This window comes from Telmatherina bonti (assembly GCF_933228915.1).
Source record: "Telmatherina bonti genome assembly, chromosome: 1".
NCBI lineage: Eukaryota > Metazoa > Chordata > Actinopteri > Atheriniformes > Telmatherinidae > Telmatherina > Telmatherina bonti.
In genome coordinates this window covers 11,045,812-11,069,298 of record NC_136619.1, presented here as the reverse complement: position 1 = coordinate 11,069,298, position 23,487 = coordinate 11,045,812, and the positions used below count along the sequence as shown (strand labels likewise).

Below are 23,487 nucleotides of genomic sequence, written 5' to 3'. Positions count from 1 at the left end.
AATATAAATGCAGAGAAAAACCTATCCTCCTTGGCAGAGAAGAAATGCAGTGATAAGCAAACCTGAGCTCATGCAAAGTTTTTTATATCAGTTTGATGCTACACCATATGTAATACACTGCCTGGCCAAAAAACAGTCGCCACCTGGATGTAACTAATAGGTATGAGCCTCATATTGGGTGCTTTCTGCATGGATGATTATCTTTCAGCTGGCAACAAGTTAATTAACCCCAACTGATGCAATGAGCAGCTTCTCATGTTGAAAGATACATGCTGTGGCCATGTAAAAGACGTTAGTTGGTTTGGGGCACCTTGTTTTCAACTGAAAGGATAGTGGGAAAACATTTCTTCTAGAAAGAAATGTGTTCAGAAACAAATTTCTGTGTGATCGGCAAACTCTTAAACGTTTGGTGAAATCAGACTGGAGAAAAACAACAGTAGAACTCAGGACTATTTTTGATAGTGACAGTAATACATTTCCACACACACAACATGAAGGGATCAAGACTGAACAGCTGTGTAGCCATAAGAAAACCAGTAATCATCAGTGAGGCCAACCATCTGTCTGTCTGTCTATCTATCTATGTATCCATCCATCCATCCATCTGGTCTGATGAGTCCAGACTGACCCTGTTCTAAAGTGATGAGAGTATCAGGGTAAGAAGAGAGGAGGATATGATGCAGCCATGATGCCATGTGTCTATTGTACAAGCCTGTGAAGTCAGTCTATGATATGGGTTTGCTGCAGTTGCTCAGGTCTAGGTTCAGGTCTACGTTCAGGTTTAGGTTCAGGTCTAAGTTCAGGTCTGGGTTAAACAACATTATGTACCTAAAGAATTAGGTCAGCTGATAACGGAATATACTGAATAAGCAAGTTTTTCCAACAGTGGATTTTTTCTTCCCTGATGGCACAGCCAGATTCTAAGGCGACAAAATCAGAATTTACTGGACTCAAATGATGGAAAAGTGGTTCAGGGAACAGGAGTCATCATTTTCACACACAGAAAGGCCGCCACAGAGTCCAGACCTGAAGCTCATTAAGAATCTTTGGGATGCGCAGTGGTCAGACTCTCCCAACATCGAAGCAAATTCTATGTGAAAAATGAATCCAACACTGAATGGAAATAATTCTCGAGACACAACAGAGGCTCATGAAAACACTGGCACAGAGAATGCAGCCATAATCAGAGGTAAAAAAATGGTAAAATGTAATATTGATGTGTTTGACCTTGTTTTGGTGGTGACTTTTTTTTTTTTGGTCAGACAGTTTATTAAGTTGAGTGTGAAAAAAAACAACAACAGGCGAATAATATTTAGATCAATGGAAAGATTATTCTACTACAATCCCGGGAAAACGCTTTGGTTTCACTCAGAGTCTTATGGAGTACCACTTCAAACTCGGAGGTAGTCGTTGATGTACATAACCTGTGATAAATATTTATATTTCTATTTTGTCAAATCCAAACATGGGCTGGAAATGTTAATGCGAAATGGTGTGAAAGTTCTGGAGCAATGAAAACAGAGTGGGCAGTGAGGGACTGTGAAGGTGGGCTGCATGTTGGAAAGGGCACTACTATTTTTCTGCCATTTTTCCATTTGCAGACTTTTTATTAATTTAATTTTTACTTTACTCTTCACTGCATTAGAACATGTAACAACATATAGATACAACCAGGACGCAGACACTAAACGATATTGAACCATCCACTCTGTAGGAGCCTTCCCTGGATGAGGGTAAAATAACAGATATATGGGCCTGATACACCCCCACCAACACCACCAACACTACCTCACATTCAAAGATATTTTACCAATATTTTCTAACAGAATATCATCCTAGCTGTCAAATCTTCCATTTCCAGTAAAAAACAAAACAAAACCAAGCCTGGTGTTGAATAATAAATGCTCAAATCGCAGTAGAGGCAAGGGTGCAGATGCGATGCATGTCAGGTGTGTGGATGGATACGATGTCAGACCTGCACAGGTTCAGGTCAGCTCAGTGTGAAAAAACCCAGCATGAGTCCAGCTCTCTGGCAGGCAGAAAGGTGAGGCGACTATCTGATGGAAACCATGATGGATTTATCCCAGAGACTTCATATGCACCACACGATCCGTCTTTCACTCACAAACCGCACACATGTGCGCGTACAGCAAGACGGACACAAAGTCAATCCTCCAGCCGGTGTTGTTCAATAATGCGCAGGGGAAGGCTGAGGGATGTCATCGTGAGAAAATAGGATTTCATCTTACAGAACGTAGGACTGGATCAGGCTGTCCACAAAAGACCCACCAGCGGCTGACATTCTGTGTCAAGTCTGAATACGGAGCTTACACTCTCAGTTTCACTTATTAAAGTGTAACACTATTAGTTATGCTATCTGAGGTGCTTGAAAAGAATGGTAAATAAACAAATTTCCCTCAGGGGGCTTCGGGGGAGGTGGGAGGCTATTAAACTGGATTTGAGCTCGCATTCATGAGCAAGAGGAATGAAATGTAGACGAGGTGTAACATTCATTCTTATTTTGGGTGCTTGTTGCTTGTTGTCAGCTGCATGTGGTGAAAATGCAACACGCTGAACATGTATGAAATATTTACCACGAAACAGGTTGTAACTGAAGTTAAATATAGAGGAGAAGTTGGGGATCTGACAGCGTTCGCATCAAATGCGAGGGAAAGGGGAATTTGGGGGTGTGTGTGTGCGTGTGTTTCTGTGAATGTTGTTTGAAGTACTGCAGTGAGACAAGACATGGATACCGAAAAGAACAGCAGTGTTTAGAGAGACGGCACCAAAGGAATTCACGTTCAGGCATTAGGAAAGCAGACGTGTCAAGGTCACACACACAGATGATGTCAGAAAGACTATAAATACTATTTTGTTTTATTTATTTTTACTCGGTTTAACAATGAAACAATGAAAAATTTTTGGAATTTCACAGTTTTTCCTCTAAGTTTAGTCCTGTTTCATGTTCGAATTTGTAAATGTTGAGTCCAAAATGCCTGGAGAGAAGCTAGATTACAATGTACCTCCTCTGGGATGAATGCAGTCACCGCCTGCTTCGTTCCTCTGTACCCTGAGGGAACTTATTTGTAGATGGGAATACAGAGAAGGTTTAAAAACACATTCCCTACTTGTCATCTCAACCTAATTACACAGAATCCATGAAATCCATCTTCAAGTGCTACTGAAGTGCAACAAAAAGAAAGAAAAGCAACAAAATTAAGAGCAAGATTTAAACTGACCTGCAGAAAAACTGAAATATGATCATTTCCTGGATGCAGCCTGGAATTACCATCATTATTAATGTCTAAACCAGTTATTTTCCAGTTACCACCAAACCAACTGAATTAATCTACAATTACCACTTTATCAGGAAAACCTATTCAATTGTTAACACAAATTTCCAATCAGCCAATCGCACGGCAGCAAAAAGTACATTTAGTCATGTAGACATGGTCAGTTTGAACTTACTAAAGTTCAAACTGAGTCAAAATGAAGAAGAAAGACTGAACGTGGCGTGTACTGGGGCCAGAATGCGATGGAAGCCTTCGTGACCAGGTCTAGAATTAATCACTGCCCCTTTGGATAATGCACCATGTCACAAAAGTCAGATCACCTCCATCTGGTTTACTGGACATGACAATAAGCTCACTGTTCTCCAGTAACTTTTAGACCAGCAGGTCAAGATGTTTCCAGCATCTTGTTGAGTTTATGACACAAAGAACTGAAGGAAAAAGGAAGTCCTACCTGGTACGAGGTATGAAGTGATAAAGCAGCAACATCTCAGTAAAGATGGTCCGTTAAGGGAATAATTTACTTATTAGATCATTGATTAATAAAATCTGCTAAATGGATCAAGTATCCTTTCCCAGAATATTTCTATTGCTCTTCAACTACACAGAGACCGTTCTACTGATCATAGTCACTCTTTCATGTTTATTTCTGCGCCGCATTGAACACAGCTCCACTGTTCTGTAAGATTTGGAGCTACATTACGCTTCCACATAGACTGTATATAAAAAGATGGACGTAGCCGCCGTGACGTCACAGGTTTCTGAAGAGTTGAATCGAAGCTTGGTGAGCGGTTCCTACCATCGCCATCTTGGCAGGGGCATGCGTGTCGTCTTGCCCGGAAAATGCAAATATGGGCAAAGAGGTGGAGCTGAGAGGGGAGCTGTGAGCGTCATGGTAGATTATTGACATCTAGCGAACTGCCGATAGCTGCTACTGTTATCTCCGAGCTAACCTGGAGATAACAGGAGCTAACCAGCTAACGGAGGTAAGCAGGCAAAAGCTAAGTCACGTTGTTAACAGGCTAAAAACCGTGGTTGTTTCTACGTTCTTCTTATTTGAAGCGGGAGATTGGGTACCTGTCAATCAAAAGGACACGCCCCAAAATATGCCGAATTTTAAGATTAAATTACTTTTATATGGGCGAGTTAGAAAAGAATTCACTCCCCCCACAGTTGTCATGAAGATAAACCTGACCTATTAAACCTAAAATGGATTTTTGAGCCAGGCTGTAAACATGTTTATTTCTGCTGTGAAGTTGGTCTTGTTAACATGGGAGTCTATGGTGATTCACTCTGTTTTGGAGCCCCTAGCGAATGAAGGGGGAACTGCAGTTTTATGCACATCCGTATAGGCTTCACTTTTAACTGCAGGAGGTTGCCGCTTTCGCTTCCAGCATTGAATGTAGGTGGTCATTCAGAGTGGTCTGGTTTCTGGACAACACTAAAGACCACTGAAACTTTATTTGAACTCAACCAGATTAAATACAGTGCAAGGCGGAGGCTTTCCAGACACTACGGGTGGTCGTCGGGTTACGAGGTTCTCAACTTACGTCATTTCGACTTAACGACGCTCATAAAATAAATGTAAATAAAAAAAAAAAAACAAACAAAAAACAGCAAGTTTTAAAGTTACAAGGGTCCACATGAGCTCTTACAACGCTTGACACAGAGGCTGAGACGACGCCTTAGTGTGTATTTTAATAGCGGTACTTTTTTTTCTCTTAATATGAAGTATAATATGTGTATTTAGATTATTAGATCTAAAATTAGATTTATTTAGTGATTTGGGGGGCAATATGGGGTATTTAAGGATAAAAATCAGACTTACGTGGAATTTTGCGTTACGTTGCAGTGGTAGGAACGGAACTCGTTCGTAAACCGTGGACCGCCTGTACTTCAATGCATAAAGTAATTTTCAATGTACTTAGTCTACTCTGAGTACATTAAGTGTAGACTGAGTACAGGCTCAGATAACTTTACTCCCTTTTACGTGTTTTTTTTTTTTTTTTTTTGCTCTCTCAGTGTTTTTATCCCCTTGAGGCCTTTCTTTTATTTAAATTTTTTATTTTTTATTATTAATTATAATTGTTGTGAGTGACGGACTTATTGTGTGATTTTTGAAGAACCTGTCTGTAAATCAAGTTTTCCATTTAGGACAATAAATAGATTGAATCTTGAATCTTGTATAGTCAGTTCGCTGATTCAGATGTCTACAGTAACTCACCAAAGTATCCAAAAATGTCCCTGTACTGAATTTTCACGAAAGTAAATAAAAGCTGGCATATGGTGGAGAAGTCACATCAGTGTATTGTAAGGCCAGAGGAGCGAGTGAGACTCCTCGCTTCCAAAGAGAAAATGGCCATTTGGTGAAACAGTGAGGGAAGCACAACTCGGTCTTATACTAATGAGATGAGAAGGACAAATGCTGAACATACATTTTTTTAAGTGTAAATTTTCACTTTTAAGCATGAGCATGTCATCAGTGGCGACAGTGTCCCTCATGGTTCACGTTACATTTAATTTTCCCATGAAAGACCATATAGAAGCTTATAGTGAAGACAACTGCAATTCCTTACTGGCAGGACTGCCTGCATGCTCGGCTAAACCTCCGCAGATGATTCAGAATGCAGCAGCACGTCTGGTCTTCAACCAGCCCTAAAGAGCTCATGTCCCTTCACTGCTAATCGCGCTTCACTGGCTTCTAGTTGCAGCGCGCATCAAATTCAAAGCTTTGTTTCTGTCTTACAAAACAATCAGTGAAACAGCTCTTGTCTACCTTCACTCCTTCATCCAGAGCTACACTCTCTCTTAACAGATCAGCTTTTAAGTGCAAGCTAAAGACTCAGCAGTTCAAGGAGCATTTCTGCACTTAGTTTAACCATTTCTATTTGTTGGAGAACTTTGTCGAGATCTTAGCAACAAACCAGCGCTGAATATGGTTTTGTGGGATCTATTCGTATTTTAACAAAAGGACTGTTGCAGGGAGAGAAGGGAACAAACAAACAAACAAAAAAAAAAATTCACAGCCTGCAGCACTACCTGGCAAAACCTGTGCCCAACTGGACTCACACCAGTCTGAAAAGCACTGATCTACGATGTCCTCGAGTGTTTGATTTCTTGCTTGTGTTGTTCTCACTCTCATATGTAGTCGCTTTGGATAAAAGCGTCTGCTAAAAGACTGTATAATGTAACGTTCTATTCTATTCTACAGTCATTTAGCAGACGCTTTTATTCACAGCTACATACATACACACTCATATCCTGATAGGCGCATCGGTGGGCAACTGGGGGAGTTTAGTGTCTTGCTCAAGGACACTTTGGCATATAGTCAGGGGAAGCCTGGATTTGATCTTCCAACTTTCCAGTAATAAGATAAGATAAGATAAGATAAGATAAGATAAGATAAGATAAGATAAGATAAGATAAGATAAGATAAGATAAGATAAGATAAGATAAGATAAGATAAGATAAGATAAGATAAGATAAGATAAGATAAGATAAGATCCAAAAAATAGTGAGACTATGTGGAAAAAGCTTTTGGGAAAAGCAGCATGAAGGACAGCAGTTTCGTATTTATAATGGTCTTTTAAATTTACGCTTGAATCAAATAAAAAACACAAATGGTTTCCTGACATAATACTCACAACCATCTGCCTTCTGGTTTGGGGATAAGACCTGTAATCAGTGATCTAATTGGTCTAGAAGAGGCTGTTACAGTTGTGTGTAATGTGGTAAAAGACAGTTTGGGAAAATAAAGCCCTTTTTATTTTTTTATTCCAGCTTAGACCAAGAACATTATACTGGTGGAGAGATGAGAGGAGTAGGGCAAACTGGTCACTTACCCATCACTTTTACGAAGTAGGCATCAGCTTCAAAATTGTTCTTCAAAGCATGGATCATCAAATCACTTTTACTGTCTGTCTTGCTCAGGACCAGCATGTCGAGGATACCCTGCAAATGAATCATAATGAGACGGACACACAATCATTTCACAATTCATTTTTTTATTCTCTGTATAAAAAACGTTGTTAATCATTTTCAGTCCATACTCCTCATCTTTTCATTGGCCATTGAGTTGGGGTAGAAACCAGAACCTTTAAGACAAGGTTTCTATGTGTATTTGTAGAATTAGCTGCTTATTATGGGTGCACTGTGTGGCTTTGTCACTTGTATATCTAAAGAAGGCACATTTCTGCACTGATAAACATGCAGATGGAAATATTTGACGATGGAGAAATGACCGTCGGTATTCGGGGTTAAAAAGGAGCAGGAGGGCATTCAAAGACAAAGTGTTTTGTCTTGAAAACAATAGCTGGAAAACATGGAGTACAATGAGCTTTCACACAAGCTGCTCAATGAGCTTTTAACTGCGTTACGGAAAACAAACGAGCACTGAACTGAACTCTTCTGTCCTCAGTCCAATCTGGAGTGTATTACTTCAGAATAGGAAAGCAAAACAATAACTTCAGATCAATTTGTTAATGTCAGTGTCGACAAAAGCTTTAAATGTAATCTACTTTCCTACAGTGGAGACACCAAATATTGTTTGCTCAACTTTCTTCTCCATTTGTCTTGACGTTCTTTAACACCGTGCAGATCCTCACAACGTTCTGTCAAATCATGGGCGTCTTTAATAGACTTTAACAGAACAGCAGACATTGAAAAAAACACAGAGAGGTGGCATGAAGTGGAAACGCAGATGAAGGACTCACATCTTCGTAGATGTCGAAAAAGGTTGCCATAGTGGCATTTTCAATGCGTCCCAAATCTGACTGGTCCCAGTGGATGTGAAACATTCGCTTGCTGCTGCAGGGTGGACCGTTACAAGGGATGTTTTCCAGAAGGAAGGCTCGCTGGCCGCTGGGAGGAGGAGGAGACACAAAGGGCACATCGTTATTTACATCAAGCCTGGAGGCCATTTTAGAACAGGATAGATGTTTTTGTCATCATGTGATCAGCCAGGTTGCACATAGTGACAGCTTGTCAGCTGTCTGCAGAGGCTTATGCTCCTATTGATGTACCGTTTTAGCACTAAGCAAATCATGTAGCGATGACGGTGCACCACAGTCAGAAAGTGTTGTTTACAAGTTTGGGTGCTTCCTCTCAGCTTCCTGCAACCTATAATAACCTCAATCTTGCCTCACTGATCACAGATGAGAAGAAAAACCTCGCACCAACTGTGAAAGGTCTCGCAATTATGTGAACTAATTACATTCAAACAAGCTGAGTTCATGTTGCACTGAGAAACTTAGTGTTTCCATGATATCTACAGCTCTGAGCTTCACATGACAGTTTCATAAAACAGAGAGCGAAACTTTTGGTCTGGACCGTGTTTTACAGACAAAGGTGTGCTAAAATGTTTTGGAATAACATTTCAGGATCTACATTGTAATAGAACGTTTGAAGACGACACATCGCTCGGTGAGTCTATAAATGTTCTCATCAAATCTTTCTCCAAACAATCCAAGCCTGAAATAAAGTCAGAAATGTCTGATCGGCTGTAGCTCAGGAGGAAGAGCAGTTGTCCTTCAACAGGTAAGTTGAGGGATCGATTCCAGGCTTCCCCTGAAATGCCGAAGTGTCCTAGGGCAAGACACTGAACCCCAAACTGCCCCCCGATGTGCCTATCGGGGTATAAGTGTGTAGAATGAGTGTGTGTGTGAATGGGTGAATGTGACAAGTAGTGTAAAGCGCTTTGAGTGGTCTGTATGACTAGAAAAGCGCTATAGAAGTACAAGTCCATTCAGAGCAACAACATAAGTTGTAAAAGTACTTTATTTAAAACGATTAATGTGCACAATGAAGAAAGAGAAGTGACTGTGACCAGCATCCTTTTTCTTCCGTACTTGGTTTGTTCCTCTTAACACGAAACACAGTCACCTGCTGTAGAAAGAAATAACCAGACTTGTTGGAAATGTTCTCGCCTTCTGGATCTGTGTATGTGTGTACGTCCGCTATTTAATGATAACAATACCAGATACACTTGTGTGGCTGAATAACACTTCCTCTGGCAGACATAACGCTTCTAGGCCGAGGCATTAAAACAGTGTGAGGTGTCAGTTTCAATTAGTTGCCGAATCTGGATGGATGCGTCTTTGTGAGTGGTGTCGTCCCTGGAGATTGTCAGGGATTAACCAGCTTTGGCTGTAATTATACACAAAGTAAGAGGAAGTTTATGGAAAAGGTTGTTCTGTGTAATCCATAAGTACTGATCTGTACCAATCACCTCACACATAATCATTAAGTTAAAAGTTATCAGTAGAGCACCCTTAAAATGTCATCAGGTGTTATTATGGACCAACCTCTGCAGCATCTAGTCTAATAATAATCAGACCTTTAGTTTAAATGAACACTCCTTTATTTGGTGCAACACATCAAAGTGTGTTTGTGTAGATGGAAATAAAACCACATCAACTTGTAAAGCTCATCTTGATTTGATTGTTCTTTACAGAAACAAGTGTTTTCTTTGAGATTTCCGTACTTTAAAGGCAGCTCCTTCCAGAGGCAGTGATGAAGATGAACTCAAGGTCATAATGTGAATCTCTCACACATGCACACACTCTGATCTATACATAGAAAGTGTAACTACTGTTTGAAACGCAGAACATTGGAGCACAAAGCCATCAACTTCTTCTGTCATTGAAACACAACAGGATCGAAACATCACAGGTTCACAAGGCTGCACTAGAGGATGTTGAACTTTCTCCAGATAGAAAAGGACACATTGTTACTATGTTCTTGTTCTAGAAAAATCACCACTTTGTCAGTTTTGTTCTGATTTCTAAAGGTGTAACGAAGTATATCAATCTACATCATCAACTAAATTATTTATTACCCAACAGCATCAATCCTGCTTAAATGTAATTTGTTAGCATGGAAGGGAAATGAGAAGATGTTACTGATGTCAATGCAACTGTCAATTCTGACCATCGATCCTTCTCTTTATAGATTCCCCTTCAATTCCCCGTCAATAACTTTATCAAATTTCTATGGAGAAACAAGTGTACGAAAGTACGGTAAAAACGTGAAACTTTTTGTGATATTTGGGCTTGGTGCCGTCAGACTAACTAGAGAATAAAAACTAAAGCAGGACAAACACTGAAACTATTTTCAAAATTTGTAAATATGAGCATAGGGGCATACAGGTGTCCCAACTATAGACAGTGTATAAAAGATGTGCGGAGCCTCCGTGACGTCACCTGTAGGTTTCTGAAGAGCTGAATTAAAGCTCGGTGGGCGGTTCCTACCATTGCCATCTTGGCAGAGGCACGTGTGTTGTCTCGCCCAGAAAATACAAAAATGGGCAAAGAGGTGGAGCTGAGAGGGGCACTGTGAGGGTCATGGCGGATAACTGATATCTATTGAACTCAGACCGGCCTGTAGCTTAGAGCTAACCGAGCTAACTCGATGCTAACAGGAGCTAACCAGCTAACTGCGGTACACAGGTTAAAGCTAAGTCACGTTAACTGGCTAAAAACCGCGGTTGCTCCACATTCTTCAATCTTGAAACGGGAGATCGGGTACCTTTCAATTGGAAGGACACACCTCTAAATATGCTGAATTTTAAGATTAAATTACTTCTAAATGGAGAAGATAGAAAAAAAGTAAATTCCCCCACAGTTGTCTGGTTCACCTGGTCGGCTCAACAGGGGTGTGACGCCCCCTCCCTCGCAAGAGCCCTAGATAGATAAATAGTTATTATGAAGGTAAACCTGACCTATTAAACCTAAAAAGTTGTTTGAACAAGGCTGTAAACATATTCATTTCTGCTGTCAAGTTGGTCTTTTTAACATGGGAGTCTATGTGGATTTGCTCTGTTTTGGAGCCCCGAGTGGATGAGGGGGGAACTGCAACTTTTGGCACTTCTGCATAGGCTTCACTTTTACCCACCAGAGGTTGCCGCTTGGTCCCAACTCATAAGTGGGTCAGGGGAGATTTTATGTGGGTCCCTAAATTAAGTATTTTTCCTTCAGTCTACAGTAGTTTATTACTGCCGCTTATTTACACTCAGTAAGTGTCTGATAACATCAGAAACTAAAGACAAGCTGATTTTTTGGCATCTAGAGCAGGATGAGCCAAGCTAGCCAGTCTGACTGAGCGCCAAGCCTCTGAGAGCACGCAACATCACCACAGGTGAAAAAATATATTTGTTTTTGTTGTTTTTATGTTTAAGCATTTAATTACCTGACTGCTTATCGAGGTGTGAAGGAGTTTTAAGCAGTATGGTAAAAAGAACAAAAGCTTGTGAAAAACATCTCCTCACCAGCCTCTATTTTTCTCAAAACAGTAAACTTTTGGTTTAGAATGGTTGTAACTTCACACAAACAATGTAAGTAAAATTATTTATATCAATAACACCTTCAAACTAATATGGATGCCAAAACTGCAGATCTGGTCTGAGAAAAGGAAAGTAATTAGCGATGGGACTCAGAACAAATGATTAAAAAAAATACAAGCTGTGTTAGTAATTAAGAATGATTAATTTCATATTAATTGTATATCTGCTCCAAAAAGCTGAAATTTGGTCATTTAAATGGATTTTACTCATTTATGATGCAAACTCAAGCTCTAGTAACGTCGGGAAAAATACATTTGATCACATTTTAATTCAAAACAATAAGAAAATATCCCTGACCAAAATGGAATAGACCAGTTGTCATTTTAAGCACTTTAATCAACACCTTCAATCAGGAGTCTACAATTTGTTACAGTTCTTTTAACTTTTTTTTATTGTTTTCATCCTCACTCTTCGTTAGTAGGCATTGATATCTGATGGTACGCCAGGACCAGATCAGCCAGTGGCAACTTTGCAGGTTCTGCTTTCAGTCTGGTCCTGGATCAGAGGTAAAATTTTTCTGCTCCGACTGCAGCTGGTAGCTGCGACTGATGCTGCAGACTGAGGCTGTTGTGAGTGTGTTTGGAAGGGGGGCTGTGGAGGAACCCTTGGTTTACTGTATGTGCTTTTACTTTAGTCTCCAATAACCAGAGAAAGTCACTGGATTCCTTGATATAGTCACTTTTTTATGCGATTACTGGAGGGGTGTAAAAACTCATTAAATAGGAGCCAAGACAGGGTGCAGCTTTCACATCTTGTTAGCTCCCCAACATTACCTACCCCAGCTTTAACCCACTGACTGCTAAAGACATCTTTTGCACTTTTGCAGATTCTGTATATGGAAAGCTGATTTGGCCGAGCGTGTGTTATAACCAAGCGGCAACCTCTGGGGGTTAAAAGTGAAGCCTATGCGGAAGTGCATAAAACTGCAGTTCCCCCTTCATCCACTAGGGGCTGCAAAACAGAGCAAATCCCCATAGACTCCCATGTTAAAAAGGTCAACTTCACGGCAGAAATAAACATGTTTACAGCCTGGTTCAAAAATCCATTTTCGGTTTATAGGTCAGGTTTACCTTCATGACAACTATGGGGGGAGTGAATTTTTTTCTAACTCGCCCGTTTTAAAGTAATTTAATCGCGAAGTTTGGCAAATTTAGGGGCGTGTCCTTTTGATTGACAGGTACCAATCTCCCGCTTCAAGTAAGAAGAACGTAGAACAACCGCGCTTTTTAGCCGGTTAACACCGTGACTTAGTTTTAGCCCACTTACCTTCGTTTGCTGGTTAGCTCCCGTTATCTCCTGTTATCTCTGGGTTACCTAGGTTAGCTCTTAGCTACAGAAAGCTCGGAGTTCGCTCGATGTCAATCATCCGCCATGACGCTCACAGCCCCCTCTCAGCTCCACCTCTTTGCCCATATTTGTATTTTTCGGGCAAGACGACACGCATGACACTGCCAACATGGCGACGGTAGGAACCGCCCACTGAGCTTCAATTCAGCTCTTCAGAAACCTACGGGTGACGTCACGGAGACTCCGTCCATCTCTTTATATACAGTCTATGGTTATAACGCCTCCAAAATACACCCCGTAGCAGGCACCCAGTCCGTACCAAACATGTGAACATTGGGGCGTCTTTGGGGTGTGCAACAACAACAACATATTAGGCCTTCACATTTCTAAAGATGAGGGAAAATGCTCCAAAGCACTTGGGGCTCTCTGCTGTATGATGCCTGGCACCCAATGAGGTAAATAATCTGCAACAGATTACTTCACAGAGGAGGAGCCAAGACAGGGCGCCACTTTCACGTCTTGCTAGCTCTCCAACATCACCTACCCCAGCTTTAAATGGTTTCAGTCTGAAATCACTTCTCTTGACTCCTGTTTAGTGTGTTAGGCAACAAATCCCAAGTACAAAATGTTTTATAATAACTGTTATGGTAATAATAACAAATATAATATCTGATTTACATCTGCACTGAGGGATGCCGTCAAGCTGAAGAAGGAGTCCTATCGGGCCTTCTTGGCCTGTGGGACTCTGGAGGCAGCTGATGGGTATCGACGGGCTAAGCGGCATGCGGCTTCGGCTGTTGCAGAGGCAAAAACTCGGGCATGGGAGGAGTTTGGCGAGGCCATGGAGAAAGACTTCCGGATGGCTTCGAGGAGATTCTGGTCCACCATCCGGTGGCTCAGGAGGGGGAAGCAGTGCTCCATCAATACTGTGTACAGTGGAGATGGGGAGCTGCTGACCTCAACTCGGGATGTAGTGGGTCGGTGGAAGGAATACTTCGAAGACCTCCTCAATCCTACCAACACGTCTTCCGATGAGGGGGCAGAGCTGGGGGACTCAGGGGTGGACTCTCCTATCTCTGGGGCTGAAGTTCCTGAGGTGGTCAAAAAGCTCCTTGGCGGCAAGGCCCCGGGGGTAGATGAGATCCGCCCAGAGTTCCTTAAGGCTCTGGATGCTGTGGGGCTGTCCTGGCTGACACGCCTCTGCAGCATCGCGTGGACATTGGGGGCAGTACCGCTGGATTGGCAGACTGGGGTGGTGGTCCCCCTTTTTAAGAAGGGGGACCGGAGGGTGTGTTCCAATTACAGGGGAATCACACTCCTCAGCCTCCCTGGTAAGGTCTATTCAGGGGTCCTGGAGAGGAGGGTCCGCCGGATTGTCGAATCCCGGATTGAGGAAGAGCAGTGTGGTTTTCGTCCTGGTCGCGGAACAGTGGACCAGCTCTATACCCTCTGTGGGGTCCTGGAGGGGGCATGGGAGTTTGACAAACCAGTCTACATGTGCTTTGTCGACCTGGAGAAGGCATTCGACCGTGTCCCCCGGGGGCTCCTGTGGGGGGTACTCCGGGAGTATGGGGTACCGGACCCCCTTGTACGAGCTGTCCGGTCCCCGTACGACAGGTGTCAGAGCTTGGTCCGCGTTGCCGGTAGGAAGTCGGATTCGTTTCCGGTGAGGGTTGGACTCCGCCAAGGCTGCCCTTTATCACCAATACTGTTCATAACTTATATGGACAGAATTTCTAGGCGCAGCCGAGGTGTTGAGGGGATCCGACTTGGTGGCCTCAGGATTGGGTCCCTGCTTTTTGCGATTGACGTGGTCCTGTTGGCTTCATCTGGTCGTGATCTCCAGCTCTCGCTTGAGCGATTCGCGGCCGAGTGTGAAGCGGCTGGGATGAGAATCAGCACCTCCAAATCTGAGACCATGGTCCTCAGCCGGAATAGGGTGGATTGCCCTCTCCGGGTCGGGAGTGAGGTCCTGCATCAAGTGGAGGAGTTTAAATATCTCGGGGTCTTGTTCACGAGTGAGGGAAGGATCGGTGCGGCGTCTGCAGTAATGCGGACTCTGCGCCGGTCTGTCGTGGTGAAGAAGGAGCTGAGCCAGAAGGCGAAGCTCTCGATTTACCAGTCGATATACGTTCCTACCCTCACCTGTGGTCATGAGCTGTGGGTTGTGACCGAAAGAACGAGATCTCGTATACAGGCGGCTGAAATGGGTTTCCTCCGCAGGGTGGCCGGGCTCTCCCTTAGAGATAGGGTGAGGAGCTCGGTCATCCGGGAGGGGCTCAGAGTAGAGCCGCTGCTCCTCCGCATCGAGAGGAACCAGTTGAGGTGGCTCTGGCATCTGGTCAGGATGCCTCCTGGACCTCCCTGGTGAGGTGTTCCAGGCACGTCCCTCTGGGAGGAGACCCCGGGGAAGACCCAGGACACACTGAAGGGATTATATCTCTCGGCTGGCCTGGGAAACCCTCGGGATCCCCCCCGCAGAGTTGGCAAATGTGGCTGGGGAGAGGGAAGTCTGGGCTTCCCTGCTTAGGCTGCTGCCCCCGCGACCCGACCCCGGATAAGCGGCTGAAGATGAAGATGAAGATGAAGATTAAGTTTTACATGTTTGTGGATCGGTAGCTTCCAGAATAGTTCTCACACTAGGTAAACATAAAGGTTGAACAGATGACCACTTCTTGAATCCAAGTCCAGAAATCTTACATTTATTTAAGTTTCCTTTTAATATTTTCTCAAACAGTTCCAGCTAAATGCACATTAAAAGTGTAAAATACAGCATAGACTTTAAAATCCTGCTGTTAGTTTACAAAGCACTGAACCAGGACCAGACTCCATTCATGACCTTCTGGTTTGTTATGAACCAATCGCATCCCTCAGGCCATCAGGGCCAAATCTACTTTCTGTTTCCACAGTCAGAAGTAAACTTGGAGAGGCAGCGTTTGGTTTTTATGCTCCTCACATACAGATCAAACTCTCAGAAAACTGCAGGTCTGCTGAAACTCTCAGCTGCTTTACATCAAGGATAAAAACTTTATTTGTTGTTTTATTTAATCAGAACAACTGTTATTTGTCACACTTTTTATTTATTTTCTTTTGAAACTTTGCTTTTTATTAATACTTCTTCACTACACCTCGCTGTAATGCTTTTTTTTTTTTTTTTTTTTTTTTTTTAAATCTTAAGCACTTTGAACTGTCCTGTAAACGTGTTACATAAAAACTTGCTTTGCCTTCCTGGACATTCCTAACGCTCTGCTACCGTGTGAAGAATGGGAAAACACAGCGGGCTCCTTCAGCTGCAAAATGCTGAGATTATTCATACAGTATCTGTGTGTTTGGGAAATATGGGGATGATATGCATTCAAAATGTCACCATTTTCCCAGGAGAGCTTGTTGTTTCTGGACTTCAGGAAAAGCAAGGAATCTTAAAATGTCTGGGTGGGTTCAGTTTTAGGCAGCAGGATAGTCCACGTTCACATGCACAGATAGATTTCTTTTAAAAATGTCTTTTCTTTTTGTTTTCTTGTGTGTGTGTTTGTAAAATGTGTTTGTGTGTGTGCGTGTGTGTTTGTGTATGTGTGTGTATATGTGTTTGTGTTTTTGTGTGTACGTGTGTTTGCGTGTATGTGTTTGTGTGTGCATTTGTTTGTGTGTGTACGTGTGTTTGTGTGAATGTGTGTGCGTGTAAATATGTTTGTGTGTGTGCATGTGTGTATATGTGTGTATGTGTTTGTGTGTATGTGTATATATGTGTTTGTGTGGATGTGTTTGTGTGTGTATGTGTTTGCATGTGCGTGTGTGTGTGTGTATATGTTTGCATGTGCGTGTGTGTGTGTGTGTTTGCATGTGCGTGTGTGTGTGTATGTGTTTGCATGTGCGTGTGTGTGTGTGTGTGTATGTGTTTGCATGTGTGTGTGTGTATGTGTTTGCATGTGTGTGTGTGTGTGTGTGTGTGTGTGTATGTATATGTGTTTGCATGTGCGTGTGTGTGTGTACGTGTGTGTGTGTGTGTGTGTGCTTGTGTCCAGTCTGAGCAGACACTGTGAAGGCGAGCCTGTTTCTTTTTATCTTTTTAAAAGAAAGTTACAAAAGTATAAAGACTAAATAACCCTCCAAAAATCAACCAACAGGAAGTAAAATGGAGCTTTTTTTTATCCATATTGTCGTTGAAAGAGTAAATACTGATTAATACAGAATGAAATGAATAAACTTAAAAACTTTCAGCCAGTCTGAACTAATACCAGTGTGAATGTTGGAGGTTGGTGCCGGCGGGCTTTGATTATTAGATGAGTTCTGCGTCAGCACCGATGTCTTTTTTCTTCTTTTGTCTCCCAGTGCTCAGGGAGTCTTGCACAGTTCTACCCACCTCCTCTCTAATTGGACTCAAGAGGGGAAGTCTGCAGGCAAAAGCCTGACCAGCTAATCACACCAATGACCCTTTTCTCCCTCAAAGGCCCAAAGGGGCCACTGTGTCCTGCCCATCTTTGCCTTTTTCTCTATGTTCCCACCCAATAACCCCCTCAACTTACTTGAGATGAATGGTTGAACTATTTTGACCACGTTCCTCTTGATGTCTTCCATTTCTGTCATTTTATTCTATAATTCATCTTAAAATGCATCCAGCTCCGACTGAGGCGAGGTTTTACTTACTTACTCTGCTTCAGTCATGCCACCAAGGACTCCGTTAAATGCCTTTTAGATGTGTGCTATTTTCATTTATACAATGCTCTTTTCCATTCTGATGCTGAATACAACGCAGACAACGACTCCTCTCCATCTTTTTCTACTAATGACCTCCCATTTCCATTTTCCTTCACAGTTTCCCATCACCAGATTCACTTTTATAGCGATAAAGATAAAAACCTTTCAGACAACAATGACTCATCACATTTATTTCCAAATATGATAAAACCACACCAACATTGTCTTTTTCCCAGTACAATTGTGTCCTTAGCGACACGTTGAAATCGCCAAACACCTGACAGGTTGATGGTGAGAAAGGAGACTGACAACATGAGAAAGAGCCATGGAAAAACAGGTGGGGCAAGTGGAGAAGTAGGCCGCTCCACGCAGATGAAGTGACAGACAGACAGGGATGTGTCACAGAAGGCCTGAGGCGCAGTGGTTTCTCATTCTGCTAGTCCCTGTAGTGATGAGCAGAGGCGGTGACTCGCATCAACACAATCAAAATCAAAGTAAATCCTTTGGTAGTGTCAGTCCTCTGTGCTGCCCGCCTGCCCCGGCTGCATCTTTCCTCATCATGCTTTTTTTCCTTTTCAGTTTTCTGAGTTACCAAAACGACAAAACAACAGCCGACAAACGAGCTTGTGTCATTATATAAATAGATAAATAAATAAATTAGAATAAAAACAGGATTTATTTAAAAAAAAAATCCACACAGGACTCCATGGAAAAGGTTGGGTCAGAGAATATAGCAGAACAAAGACGTGAACAAAGCAAAGTAAGAGTCTGAAACGTTGGAAAAATGGGGGAGAAAGATGAGAATTAAAGCCTGGACGGAAATTTTGGGGATTGGGTTTGATGTGCCCATCTGTCACAGCGACACGGCAACCTCTACGACCTAATCACCAGCGCTGTTCACCATAACGTCACACCATCCAGACTGACTGATACAGCAACAGACAGCATGTAAACATGGAAATATATTTAACCAGGGGGTGAAAGGGAAAAAAAATCTGTCAGATTATGATGGATAATCCTGCTTTCTAAGAGTCAAAGTAAGAATGCACAAATGGGAATTTAAGTCTTCTGGAAATGCAGAGCAGAATATGACGGATTTTTACAGGATGAATCTCATTTCTGTGAACTGATAACATCTATACAGCCACATAAGCAGCACGTCACTCACCAGCCTTTTATTCTCTGTAACAATCAGTAGAAGAACTGCTTCACCTGCATCGTATTTTTACGTCTCAACCAAACAGGTTTGTTTAATAAGACACAGACTGCTTTGACAACACGGCAGCACTCATGACCAACACTTTTTTAAACTAATCTACCAGCAAGCATCTTCTATTTTCATGCCGCTACTAAACAGCTTCCTAGAAAGCTGCGTAATTTCCACTGTTTGGGAAGCGATCTCAGCGCAGACCAAGCACCAAACAACAAAACTGCACTGCGGAAAGAAAATGTGCAAAAACAAACAAGGCAAACGTCTCATGCTTCCACACTTTCCGATGTGGTATTAGCTATAAAACCGAGAGACAAACACAGCAACCCTGCTTCTAACATACTGAGAGGGATTTTAAATGGCATTGCCTAGCAACAGCCTGCTAAGCTCCTGGCAGCTGCTTGGTCGGGGTGAATACTGATAGATAGAAACTCACACAGACACTCGCGCACATACACTCGCAGCAACACATAAAAGTTAATGTGATGGAAACCATCAGCATTACAACAAATGTGAGGAGCAGAGAGCTTTATGTAACCGACACATTGACTTTTTGTTTTGATCGGTGCAGATACAAAAAAACCCCTTTAAATTAAACTTTAAACCTGAGTTTAAATCAATTACAGCAGTTACTGATGACAGAAATGCTGCTTTGCAATAATCACGGATCGGATTTGTACGCATACCGTCATGCTTCATGCCCACTAATCACTTCGATAGCATTTTTTATGTTTCAGCATGTTGATCCCAATAATTAAAGGTCGGGCATTTATACTGCACAGTTATTTTAAAGGATATGTTCCAGGATAAAAACAGGACAAAACTGAATTCAGTTATATTAAATGGAAAAGTTTATTATTAACATTTGCATGTAAGAAAACAATGTTTACTTAGAGTTTAACTGCAGCAAAGAGGTGCATGTGAACAAGTTCCACTACAGGTTGAACCAAACTCATTACCTGGAACACTTTTAGAGGCAGATAGAAAAAAGAAAAAAAAGTATCGCACGGACATATGTTTGCTGCTGAAGGACAATCTGATACCAAACACCAGGATGAAGGACGAAATGCACAAAGAAACCGGGAGAAAGTATGTTTGCAGTGATGGGTGACACGTCACGCATCCACAATGAAGAGACGTCTAAGTCAGGGATGGACTTAACGGAAGAGCCACATCATGCGGCTCTCACGGCGTTACTAAATACTCAGAACTCTCAACCCTAAAACATCACCGCCTGAGGAATTCTGCAGATCCAAATGCTCAAACGTGTTGGTTTGACTCATGATGTGCACACAGATAAATCTAATTCACACCTCTCTTTTAAAAATAAGAGTTAAGCTAGCTAGCTTAGAAAAGCCAAATATTCAAATGATCAAACTAAAAGCTTTGAATCTGAAGCTTGAAAATGGACAGACAACCCCCACCTGAGTCTGAAGCTTTATTCCACTCAGCTAGTTTGAATATTGACAGAATCATGGACGGTCATCAGATTTCAATCTGGTGGAGGTGACTCCTCCAAAACCAGCGGAAAAACTCACAACTGAGCTTTCAAATGCAAAAAAAAACCATCATTTTAGCTGCATGATGTTTGCTATAGATGACCAAGAATATTACTGGTTAAAATAACTGGGATTATATTACTGGTCATAGCGAGGATGAGACGTACAGATAAGACTGGGCGGATTAATCGGATTTTAATCTCAATTACGATCTGGGTTTTCAACGATCATAAAAATAAAAGGGCACGATTATTTTTTTCTTTGCAGTTTCTTCTCCTGCTGTCTTCAGCTGCTAATCGAGCGTCTCTGGCGTTGCAGCGCTGTGCTGTAAACTCCTCCCACAGCCGCTTTGGTTTCATTCAGACACTGTTGCCAACTAGGCGAGTTTCTTGCTATATCTGGCGACTTTTTTCTGTTAAAAGCGACAAATCTAGCAACTTTGACTGGCATTATTAGAGACTTTTCTGGTGTTTTGGCGACTGACTTGAAGGCACATATTGTTCTGCAGTTACTGTAAGGAAGGAGCAGCGGGAGCCTCTCCCGTCCTAAAGCACTCCCAGGCGGCCAGTCTCAGTCGGCTCCGGCTGCAGGTCAATGTAGAATAACTGCAGTAGGTTGTGGAAGTTCACCTAAACATAGTTTATGTTCATCTCAAGGCAGATGGCTGCCCTCCCTGAGCTGGGTTCTGCCGGAGGTTTTCTTCCTGTTAAAGGGGAGTTTTTTCCTTCCCACTGTCGCCTCGTGCAGCTCAGGATGGGGGATTGGATCGAAGTCATGACTCGATGCAATCAGTTGGTTTCTATTATAGGATATGTATGAATTGGCTTGAAATGATGCGTATGTAAAGTTCCCTGTGACAACATTGTTGTGAAGTGGCGCTATACAAATAAAGTTGAATAGAATTGAATCTATTCAGCTTACGTCAGTATTTGCACTTTGTCAAGACAAAGTTTTACATTATTTTTTTGTTTTCTAAAATTTGTGGAATCCTAAAGACATTGTTTAAAAGCCACTGTTTAATGATAAATAAATTATTGTTGTTAAGGATAATAGATAATTGTGTTAAATAATGGAGATCTCAATTTCAGTCCATATAATCGTGATTATTATTTTTACCACAAACGAGCAGCCCTACGTCCAGATGGTTAAAAACAGTTGAATAAGACGTGGAGTGAAGCTTTCTCCTCCTATAGCATGTTTACTGCAAACAGGGAGACAGAGGAGATGAGATGTGTGCTGTGATTGTGCTCAAGAGCCACCTCAGGCAGAGGTTAACAACATTATTCTGTTACTGTCAGAGACTCACTGACCTACAGCCTGAAGACTTCTACACATGGATGTGTGTGTTGTGCAGATGTGCCCCGTCTCTTAAAGCGCGTCCTTCCTTTGTATTGATTTGTGCTGCTTTCCAAAAGACAGCTGTGACAACCGAAGGTGCATTTTGAAAGCTTGTAATGGTCCCAGTCACTGGTATCTGGTATCACCAGTAATCAGTAGGATGAATTATACAACATGGTGGTGTGTTGCCATGTAGGGTTGCCAGATGCAACAGAAATCACTTCAAATCAGCTGTCTCCATCTGTGACCTCGTTTTGTAAACCAAAAATAGCTTCATCACACCTCACACTGCTACATGTGAAGAAACATGGGACGCTCGCACTCTTGTGTGCACGTGTGCACATATGCAGAGCAGCCTGTCGGAGGGCAGAGTGTGACATTTAAACCATTCCTCCTGCGACGTGCGGCTCTTATGATGCTACGGTGGAACGTTTCAACATCAAACACCTACAGCCAGCAGGACGCTCTGTCTCCCTGAGGGCAGCAGATAAACGGAGAGCGTCAGTGTGTGTGTGTGTGTGTGTGTGTTTGCGAATGTGACGCCTACCTGGGTGCAGAAAGGAGCTGGGTGGCTCTGATAGACAGCCATTGTGTACTACAATAGCATAAGGACACAGTACTACAAACCACTACGATCACTAAAGGCAACTTTGTTTGTACTCCAGTTAAATCACTTCATTTCAGAATAACAGTGATGTATTGATCAGGTATTGCTTTTGCAGCTTGCTGATCTAGAATGGGCACATCAATGAGTAGTTTTAACTTCCCTCTGGGATTAAAAAGAATTTTAACATTTCATTTCTCAGAATCTGATGTGGAAAGACCTCATGCTGAAATGTTTCTGCTGCAGGATGCAAAAAAGATTTTTAATCGCTTTTTAACAATATTTGGTTAGTTTTTGCAAGACAGTTACAATTAAACTATACAAGCAAGAAAATCAGAAATAAAAAAACCCGGCTACAGTTTTTATCAAAGGTTTGTCACCAGTAAACTATGCTAACATGTTTCAAAACAAGCTGCGAAACGTTCCTGCCGCGATAAAAATTTACCAGAGGCGAAGAGTCGTTGTGATACAGAAACACTTCAATAACTTAGATTCTTAAAAGTGGAAAAGACTGAATAAAGTTCACGTTTAGGTGAATTGCATTTCAGACATCAGAGTTCACCTGGTCTTTGGTGTAAATCTGTAAACCAAGTCATTAATTTCAAAACTACCATCATCAAATGTTCATGCAACCATTTTCCAACTATGCATGAAGATCTGCAAACTACAATCTGCAACTACACCATCCCTTTGAAATAAAACACATAAACTGTTCATCAGTGTGCATTAATTTCTGATAGTTAAATAGTTATTTTCCAGGTGTGATCAAAGGAAAACAGATTTATAAATATCCAGGATTAACTGCAGTCATCCATCTAGTTTAACAAAATGAAAGCAAGCAAAAATACGTGGGAGAACATTTAATTTATTAAAAAAACAGTAAAATAAACACAAAGACTTTGCTGGATCTGTCGGCAGAAGAGTAAACAGCCCTGAATGTGTGACAGAACACCACTGGGACTCACGTTAGTCAGACAACAACAAAGCATCACAACTAGTTCAAGTGATGTTTCCATCTGCACATGGAAGGACCCTGCAGACCAGCAGCTTCAGCAAAAATCACGTACTTATCGCGCCTGTAGCCAGTGACCCCTCCTGCATGGACTCTGACCTGTTCTGTCCACTAGCTGCACTTGGAGAAAGCAGCAATCTTTAAAGTTTCTGCACTGCTCTCTGAGACGTGTTTCCAAAGTACTCCCTGCACTGCACCACGCAGGATAAAAATC

General features: G+C 42.1%; 1 protein-coding gene across 1 annotated transcript in view; it reads right to left on the bottom strand.

Moving 5' to 3' along the window:
* itfg1 (integrin alpha FG-GAP repeat containing 1) overlaps positions 1-23,487 on the bottom strand; it is a 199,768-nt gene that overhangs the window by 83,563 nt on the left and 92,718 nt on the right. The window contains exons 6-7 of the mRNA XM_079244943.1: positions 8,003-8,150; positions 7,133-7,241 (exon numbers count right to left, since the gene is read on the bottom strand). Of these exons, the coding sequence (XP_079101069.1) occupies positions 7,133-7,241; positions 8,003-8,150 (257 nt within the window). The remainder of the gene's footprint in view (positions 1-7,132; positions 7,242-8,002; positions 8,151-23,487) is intronic.